General features: G+C 38.7%; 1 protein-coding gene across 3 annotated transcripts in view; it reads right to left on the bottom strand.

Annotated features, from left to right (window-relative positions):
- LOC127409798 (sorting nexin-17-like) overlaps positions 1-1,929 on the bottom strand; it is a 44,408-nt gene extending 42,479 nt beyond the window's left edge. Inside the window, exon 1 of one of the 3 annotated variants that reach the window (XM_051644627.1) lies at positions 1,158-1,929. In XM_051644627.1, the coding sequence (XP_051500587.1) occupies positions 1,158-1,217 (60 nt within the window). In that variant the 5' untranslated portion in view covers positions 1,218-1,929. The remainder of the gene's footprint in view (positions 1-1,157) is intronic. The other 2 variants (XM_051644625.1, XM_051644626.1) reach the window with 2 other exon arrangements.
- Positions 1,930-10,394: the final 8,465 nt, after the last annotated feature.

Here is a 10,394-nt window from a genome sequence, read left to right on the forward strand (position 1 = left end):
CCTCCTAACATTCTCCTAACGCTTTCCTAACCTCTATTTCCTTATATCCTTTCGGCAACCCTGCTGTACATCAATAAATCTAAAATGATGTCTTGTTCTGATCCATTGTTTAACTAATCAATCATATAAGTTAAAATAAGTTAAACATATTCGTGTTTACGATAGCCTATAATGATTTATGACGCAGGGAACTGATGCCTCGTCAGCCTCAGTTGGTGAAATGCTGAAACAGGTCCATACTGTGACTGACAAGTTTTCCTGGTCTGCTTCCACCTTCAATGCAATAATCCCTTGTCACTGTGCCCTTTTGTTATTCATTATAAATCCTGTGGTGTGACAGACACTTGGCAGCGCTATGGCTTCAAGTTTAAATGTAACTCAGTAACGCCGAGTCTGCTGAGACACACTTCCGCCAATAGCTGATGTAAACAATGGGGTAACGGTAGACGTGATACATGATTGATTAGTTACATCTAACATCACTTAAATAAAAAGCGAATGTGGCAGTAAAACTTAGAATCATCTTCTATATCAAAATATCAGTCGTTAACAACTAGACATTTCATACGACCGTCATATGAGAGGATCTAGCCCAGTTGGTTTGAAATCTTTCGGTCAAACCCCTGCTAGAAAATCCATCTTAAACTGGTAGCTGTTTTGGAACATGGTAGCTGGTTCAAGGTGGTCCTAAGACGGTTCAAGCAGGTCCAAGCTAGTCCTTAGCTGGTCGACCAGCTACCATGTTACAAAAACCAGCTTGACCAACTTGAGCTGGTATGACAAGCTGGTAGCTGGTCTCCCAGTTTGGACCAGCTAAAGACCAGCTTGGACCAGCTAGAAACCAGCTACCATGTTCCAAAACACAGCTACCACCTTAAGTTGGATTTTCCACAAGGGAGCTAGACAGTTTAATAGAATTAAAACATGCATTTATATTTGAAAACATAAATAATGTATATATATTTTTTAATCATTTTATAACAGGTGTGATGCCATGAACTGGTTAAGGATATATAGGGCTAATAAAATGAACAGTGTGTTAAAGACGCATTTATCCCGAATGTCAACACTAACTTTGCCGCACTGCTTACTAACGTGTCGACAGTGTCTCCAAATTAAAAAAACAAGACGCATCGTTTGACCTCCACCACACTTACCACATATGTAGATCCGTTTTCATCGGAGCGCACTTCCGTCTCAGGGATGGAGAAATGCATTTTCTACCCTGTGATTACACGTCTTTCACGGAGTTGGTGATGTTGGTAAGCGAGAATATGCAGGGAAAGTCTTCTGTGATGGTTTGCTGTCATGCAGGAATCAAAAGCGAATGACGGCGAGCTACACTCACGCTGATTCTCTGTAGAGTCCAATCCTGTCCAGTCCAAACCAGAGTTGAATTATGTCAGAAAAGTTATTTTTTTCTTCTTCTTTTTAGCAAGAGATTAGTACAAAGAAAAGTAACAATTTAATGTTCGGGGCTCAACTTTTCCAGTAAACATCTAAGCAGCAGCCATGTTGCAGCTGGAGATAATTCCACATTCATTGTCGGCAGTTTATCGGTCCGTGTCGCCAAATCCGTTCCCTCACTTCCTCGCGCACTGCAAAACAATGCGGGAACGAGTCTGCAAAACACACACGAATCGTTGCGAGACCCGCAATCCAATGAATTTTCAGATTACTCCACGTAAAGGTGTCTCCACGGGTTTGTCTAGAGCCCCCGTTTCTGCCTACATTGGTACATACGAACGAGTATGGAGAGAAAACAAATGAAGATGCATTTCAAGGTGCCGATGCAGTGCTGGCATTTGTTAAGGCGTTTAGAAGAAAATACATCAGCCTACATTGCAGAGCAACCTTACAGCACTGTTGAAGAAGCTGCTCTGCTATAATGTATTCAATATGTATCTGCTCTCTCCCGAAGCATTGCAACAGTCCCCTGGATCAAACCATTTCGTGCAAAGAGGGGAGTGAGTCATTGCGTAAAAAAGCGTAAATTCGATATTCTGGTGCGTGATATGATACAACAAATGTATTGGATATTAAAATATTATTGGATATTAAATATTCGTTTACTTGGGTATAGAAACATGACAACACAACATGGGAAAATATGGCTTAATCGGTTAAACTGTTTTAAATACATCTTGGCTATATGCGGCAGGGCCGTAGCTAGTGTGGTGAAAAGTGGAAACGATTCTAAGGGCCTAAAGGTCCAGGGGCCCACAATTATTTTGAAACTGTATTTTGTATTTGCAAAAGGACCCGTGTTCCCCTTATTCATCCCCGCCCCTTTCCGCGCTCTGCTCTTCGCAATTTTGTCACCTAACTTCCTGTTTGTATTGAGAAGAGTCGATCAAAATGGATTAGGTGTGGGAGCACAGAAAGTATTTTTCACCAAGAGTTTGAAAAATGAGCCGTACCTGTCTTTTATGATATTTTTCCGCTTTATTAATTTATGATGTAGTGATGCTATATATCACAAGTGCTCACAGGAGATGCATTTGTGTCTCGATGTGTCTCGCCAGACCACATGTGATCGGATTACCCGGGATACATCTTAAAACTGTGATGATGTGCATTAATTACAATACCTGTTGTTATTCAAGAATCCAGTAGATAGCACTGTTACAGCAAATGTTATAAATGTTTTGAGAAACAGACGTACAAGACCAACATGTAATGTGCGATCAGTCAGTAAACAGAGACATGTTGAGAAATAAAATGACTCACTTTTTGAATCATTGAACAAAACAAATACCAGCTATAAACAAGGTCTTGGTGAGTATTGTATTATGTTTTGCTCAAGTGGTTTTCGGCTAGACCATGTTACGATGTCCTTACAGAGCTCGGGGATAAGATGTGTGGTTCGTGGATGTACATGCATCCTGAGGCCATTTCTTTAAATCGTCCCCCCAAACCTCTATTAAAGACGGAATACGTATATTGTCCTTATTAAGATCCGTCAGACTGTGCTCACACATCTAGAAGTATGAATGACTGATCAACACCGCAATGCAAAAATTAATGAACGTACAGTGCAACTACAACTACTTAGTGGAAGTTGGACTTGTAATAAACTATAACAAAGATAATTTTAAGGTTAATATTTCTGGGAAAATTGTATATACACAAATCCTGAGTACTAGGTTTTGTGTAATTCATAATGAGTTTCTTTCTTATACATGATGAAAAATAAAAATGCAATAAAACTTTTTAGCATAATAGAAGAATATGATTTACAAAAAAAGCCCTAGCCCATATATATATATATATATATATATATATATATATATATATATATATATATATATATATATATATATACACACACACACACACACACACACACACACACACACACACACTGGTGGCCAAAAGTTTGGAATAATGTACAGATTTTGCTGTTTTGCAAGGAAATTGGTACTTTAATTCACCAATGTGGCATTCAGCGGATCACAAAGTATAGTAAGGACATTAATAATGAAAAAACAGCACCATCACTATTTGAAAAAAGTAGTTTTTGATCAAATCTAGACAGGCCCCATTTCCAGCAGCCATCACTCCAACACCTTATCCTTGAGCAATCATGCTAAATTGCTAATTTGGTTCTAGAAAATCACTTGCCATTATATCAAACACAGTTTAAAGCTATTTGTTTCGTTAAATGAAGCTTAACATTGTCTTTGTGTTTGTTTTTGAGTTGCCACAGTATGCAATAGACTGGCATGTCTTAAGGTCAATATTAGGTCAAAAATGGCAAAAAAAGAAACAGCTTTCTCTAGAAACTCATCAGTCAATCATTGTTTTGAGGAATGAAGGCTATACAGTGCTTGAAATTGCGAGAAAAAAAAACAACTGAAGATTTCATACAAAGGTGTACACTACAGTCTTCAAAGACAAAGGACAACTGGCTCTAACAAGGACAGAAACAGATGTGGAAGGCCCAGATGTACAACTAAACAAGAGGATAAGTACATCAGAGTCTCTAGTTTGAGAAATAGACGCCTCACATGTCCTCAGCTGACAGCTTCATTGAATTCTACCCACTCAACACCAGTTTCATGTACAACAGTAAAGAGAAGACTCAGGGGTGCAGGCCTTATGGGAAGAATTGCAAAGAAAAAGCCACTTTTGAAACAGAAAATCAAAAAGAAAAGGATAGAGTGGGCAAAGAAACAGACATTGGACAACAGATAATTGGAAAAGAGTGTTATGGATCTTAACCCTATTGAGCTTTTGTGGGATCAGCTAGACTGTAAGGTGCGTGAGAAGTGCCCGACAAGACAGCCACATCTATGACAAGTGCTACAGGAAGCGTGGGGGGAAATTTCACCTGAGTATCTGGACAAACTGACAGCTGGAATGCCAAGGATCCACAAAGCTGTCATTGCTGCACGTGGAAGATTTTTTGATGAGAACTCTGAAGTAGTTTAAAGCAGTTTTTCAAATTGTAATATTAATTTTTCACGTTATTAATATCCTGACTATACATTGTGATCAGTTGAATGCCACTTTGGTGAACAAAATTACCAATTTCTTTCCATAAGAGCAAAATCTGTACATTATTCCAAACTTTTTGCCGCCAGTGTAAATATAATTATTATTTCTTGTATGTTTTGATTTGTCCTTTTATGCACCTGATCCCACTGTTATAATGCAAAGATGTATTGTTGTTGCCATGTTGTTTGTATATGACAAATTGTTCAGTAAATAAAATAAAAAAAACTTCTTAGCGGAAATACTGCCTACATTTCGCGCAAAGCATCACGGGGCGTAGGAAAAAGGTGGATAACGTCCCCCAACTGGTTGCTTATACATATTCAGTTTCCACACTATGAATGATATATAACTAGAATTAATAATTAGCTCTACTGGAAGAGATACATTTTCTTAATAATAGATGTAAATGGTGACAAGGAACAGGCTACATCAGTTGAACAAAGTGAACAGTGCTTGTTTTGTGTTTGTTTTGACCTCATACGAGTTCTTATTGTGAAATCAAAATTTCACAATCAGATATGTGAAACTGTTGCACTGCCTGGGTTGTCATGAATGGGGTCATGGCCCTTAAACATCACATGATCATCGAGTCACATGACTATGCTTGGCAGTGTATTTATGTAGTATTTTATTCATTTTATTTAAGACATGTTGGCAGTCAGTACACTGATGCACAGGTGAGACTATATCATGGATACTGAATCCTGTAGAGGCTAGTAACACAGTTAAATTAGCAAACGTAATGTAATAAAGTAACACTACCATGCTAACAGTAGACCAGACAGTATTAGCTACTGTACTTTGATATCAGCACTGTTGTGAAAATGTCAGATTTCAATAAGTACGTATTAAACGGCATAATCTTAATCATTTAAAGCATGTATATTGGTTGTTAACATGTGTTCTCTTTTGTATTCTATAGTTATATCAAACGTGAAAAGGAACTGTACGTATATACACTGGCGGCCAAACGTTTGGAATAATGTACAGATTTTGCACTTATGGAAAGAAATTGGTATGTTTATTCACCAAAGTGGCATTCAACTGATCACAATGTACAGGACATTAATAACATGAAAAATTACTATTGCAATTTGAAAATTTTTTTCAGAACTTCTTAAACTACTTTAAAGAGTTCTCATCAAAAAATCCTCCACGTGCAGCAATTACAGCTTTGTAGATCCTTGGCATTCTAGCTGTCAGTTTGTCCAGATACTCCGGTGACATTTCACCGCACACTTCCTGTAGCACTTGCCATAGATGTGGCTGTGTTGTCAGCACTTCTCACGCACCTTACAGTCTAGCTGATCCCACAAAAGCTCAATGGGGTTAAGATCCATAACACTCTTTCCAGTTATCTGTTGTCCAATGTCTGTGTTTCTTTGCCCACTCTAACCTTTTCTTTTTGATTTTCTGTTTCAAAAGTGGCTTTTTCTTTGCAATTCTTCTGATAAGGCCTGCACCCCTGAGTCTTCTCTTCACTGTTGTACATGAAACTGGTGTTGAGTGGGTCGAATTCAATGAAGCTGTCAGCTGAGGACATGTGAGACATCTATTTCTCAAACTAGAGACTCTGATGTACTTATCCTCTTGTTTAGTTGTACATCTGGCCTTCCACATCTCTTTCTGTCCTTGTTAGAGCCAGTTGTCCTTTGTCTTTGAAGACTGTAGTGTACACCTTTGTATGAAATCTTCAGTTTTTTGGCAATTTCAAGCATTGTGTAGACTTCATTCCTCAAAACAATGACTGACTGATGAGTTTCTAGAGAAAGCTGTTTCTTTTTTTTCCATTTTTGACCTAATATTGACCTTAAGACATGCCAGTCGATTGCATACTGTGGCAACTCAAAAACAAACACAAAGACAATGTTAAGCTTCATTTAATGAACCAAATAGCTTTAAACTGTGTTTGATATAATGGCAAGTGATTTTCTAGAACAAAATTAGCAATTTAGCATGATTACTCAAGGATAAGGTGTTGGTGTGATGGCAGCTGGAAATGGGGCCTGTCTAGATTTGATCAAAAATGACTTTGTTCAAATAGTGTTGGTGCTGTTTATTTATTTATTTATTTATATTTTTTTTTACATCAGTAATGTCCTGAATATACATTGTGATCAGCTGAATGCCACTTTGGTGAATTAAATTACCAATTTCCTTCTGAAACAGCAAAATCTGTACATTATTCCAAACTTTTGGCTGCCAGTGTATATATTTTTAAACATAATTGTATACTATTTTTACTTCTGGATTTTTTCTACTTTTTCTGGTTGGACCTGGCAAATTGTTCTATCAGTCATGTAGAGCACCTTTATGGTGCATGCACAGCAATGATAATGTATGTACCACAGCAGGTTTTATCATAGAAATCTATGTCAGGGGTTTAGCACAGGATCGCTCACTATTTATTATAAATATCTTTCCTATGACTGTATTTTCTCCAACAACCCAATCTCCAATGTGTGATTTAATTTTTCAGGATTTCAGAAATCGTACTGAACTGTAAGTTATGCATAAGCACATTATATCTTTTTTATTATATTCATGATATATTCATGATATCAGTATACTTCCCTCAAAACTGGAATGCCCAGGGGGCAGTGCAGCATGGGAGATGGCAGAGGTCAAACGTAATGCCAGAGTCTGTGAAGGACAGAAAAATGTTTGCAATCTGTAATTTATCTATCTTTAAAATGCTAAAATTCAAAAATCTAAACCTCCTCAACTCTGGGGACCCACTGGTGACTCCAAAAGGGGGTGCTTTGTTGTGAAAAAGTTTACGATTAAAATGTTGAAGTCTCTGGATAAATAAGTCAGGCATATGGTGTATTGTTTGAAAGCGTAGAATATTCATAGATAACCATCACCATTTATGTTGCTTAAAATAATAAAAATAAGTCTGAAAAAATTCGCAAATCAGCGCCACCTCATATTGTCATATTGTAGAAATATTAATATGAATACAAGTCTTTCAAATAGCACTTAAATAGACAAGTCATATATCAAATGAAAGCTGTCATTCTTAGCAATGCGACTGTGCAGTTTATTTTGTTGCATAATACCACATTTTGAAAGATTTTCTAAAAAAAATCACAAAGTGAAAAAGGATATCTGTAAGACATTAAATACAAACGTCTCTTTTATGCACCGATCACTGTAGGTGTAAGTGCCAAATAGCTAAAAACTTTATATCTGCCCTTACCTTTTTTTTTACTTGTCTGTGAGCTTGCTTGTGTGAATAGTCCAATGAGATAATTTAGATGTCCAGAACAAAATATGTAGTCCAGCAGGAAAAGCATGCTTAACAAATCATCTGAAATATTTGTTATCAACTATTGATGATAAAATGTGCTACATCTTCACAAAGGGGAGGATCTAGATTGAGCTTCTAGTCCACTCTGAGGCCGAGATATTCGATGAAACAATGGGCGTGGTACATACACTGAAAATTTGACTTAAAATTTCTATGGATGAGCAAATGTGAGGGCTAAAATGCGTTTGAGCGCCAATTACATTTCAGATTGGCATTTTGTGATGGAAGGTGATAGAGGAAAAAAATGTCAGTACTTGCTGCCATCTACTGAAATAAAATAAGACTTTTTGGAGGAAAATAGGGTGAACAGAACCAGAATTACATGCTTGTGAAAAAATAAATAAATAAAATAAATTATAATGTATAATATATATATATATATATATATACACTATATTGCCAAAAGTATTCGCTCATCTGCCTTTAGACGCATATGAACTTAAGTGACATCCCATTCTTAATCCATAGGGTTTAATATGACGTCGGCCCACCCTTTGCAGCTATAACAGCTTCAACTCTTCTGGGAAGGCTTTCCACAAGGTTTAGGAGTGTGTTTATGGGAATTTTTGACCATTCTTCCAGAAGCGCATCTGTGAGGTCAGACACTGATGTTGGACGAGAAGGCCTGGCTCGCAGTCTTCGCTCTAATTCATCCCAAAGGTGCTCTATCGGGTTGAGGTCAGGACTCTGTGCAGGCCAGTCAAGTTCTTCCACACCAAACTCGCTCATCCATGTCTTTATGGACCTTGCTTTGTGCACTGGTGTGCAGTCATGTTGGAACAGGAAGGGGCCATCCCCAAACTGTTCCCACAAAGTTGAGAGCATGGAATTGTCCAAAATCTCTTGGTATGCTGAAGCATTCAGAGTTCCTTTCACTGGAACTAAGGGGCCAAGCCCAGCTCCTGAAAAACAACCCCACACCATTATCCCCCCTCCACCAAACTTCACAGCTGGCACAATGCAGTCAGACAAGTACCGTTCCCCTGGCAACCACCAAACCCAGACTCGTCCATCAGATTGCCAGATGGAGAAGCGTGATTCGTCACTCCAGAGAACTCGTCTCCACTGCTCTAGAGTCCAATGGCGGCATGCTTTACACCACTGCATCCGACGCTTTGCATTGCACTTGGTGATGTATGGCTTGGATGCAGCTGCTCGGCCATGGAAACCCATTCCATGAAGCTCTCTACGCACTGTTCTTGAGCTAATCTGAAGGCCACATGAACTTTGGAGGTCTGTAGCGATCGACTCTGCAGAAAGTTGGCGACCTCTGCGCACTATGCGCCTCGGCATCCGCTGACCCCGCTCTGTCATTTTACGTGGCCTACCACTTCGTGGCTGAGTTGCTGTCATTCCCAATCACTTCCACTTTGTTATAATACCACTGACAGTTGACTGTGGAATATTTAGTAGCGAGGAAATTTCACGACTGGACTTGTTGCACAGGTGGCATCCTATCACAGTACCACGCTGGAATTCACTGAGCTCCTGAGAGTGGCCCATTCTTTCACAAATGTTTGTAGAAGCAGTCTGCATGCCTAGGTGCTTCATTTTATACACCTGTGGCCATGGAAGTGATTGGAACACCTGAATTCAATTATTTGGATGGGTGAGCGAATACTTCTGGCAATATAGTGTATATATACACACACACACACAGTTGTGCTCAAAAGTTTGCATACCCTGGCAGAAATTGTGAAATTTTGGTCATGCAAAAAATTTAAGGATAGTGATCATATGAAGCCATTTATTATCACATAGTTGTTTGGCTCCTTTTTAAATCATAATGATAACAGAAATCACCCAAATGCCCCTGATCAAAAGTTTACATACCCGTGAATGTTTGGCCTTGTTACAGACACACAAGGTGACACACACAGGTTTAAATGGCAATTAAAGGTTAATTTCCCACACCTCAGGCTTTTTAAATTGCAATTAGTGTCTGTGTATAAATAGTCAATGAGTTTGTTAGCTCTCACGTGGATGCACTGAGCAGGCTAGATACTGAGCCATGGGGAGCAGAAAAGAACTGTCAAAAGACCTGCGTAACAAGGTAATGGAACTTTACAAAGATGGAAAAGGATATAAAAAGATATCCAAAGCCTTGAAAATGCCAGTCAGTACTGTTCAATCACTTATTACGAAGTGGAAAATTCGGGGATCTCTTGATACCAAGCCAAGGTCAGGTAGACCAAGAAAGATTTCAGCCACAACTGCCAGAAGAATTGTTCGGGATACAAAGAAAAACCCACAGGTAACCTCAGGAGAAATACAGGCTGCTCTGGAAAAAGATGGTGTGGTTGTTTCAAGGAGCACAATATGACGATACTTGAACAAAAATGAGCTGCATGGTCGAGTTGCCAGAAAGAAGCCAATGCCACAAAAAAAAGCCTGGTTACAATATGCCTGACAACACCTTGACACGCCTCACAGCATCTGGCACGCTGTAATTTGGAGTGACGAGACCAAAATAGAGCTTTATGGTCACAACCATAAGCGCTGTGTTTGGAGAGGTGTCAACAAGTATTGTACTCCTTGAAACAACCACACCGTCTTTTTCCAGAGCAGCCTGTATTTCTCC

This window comes from Myxocyprinus asiaticus, chromosome 19 (assembly GCF_019703515.2).
Source record: "Myxocyprinus asiaticus isolate MX2 ecotype Aquarium Trade chromosome 19, UBuf_Myxa_2, whole genome shotgun sequence".
In the NCBI taxonomy this organism is placed as follows: Eukaryota; Metazoa; Chordata; class Actinopteri; order Cypriniformes; family Catostomidae; genus Myxocyprinus; species Myxocyprinus asiaticus.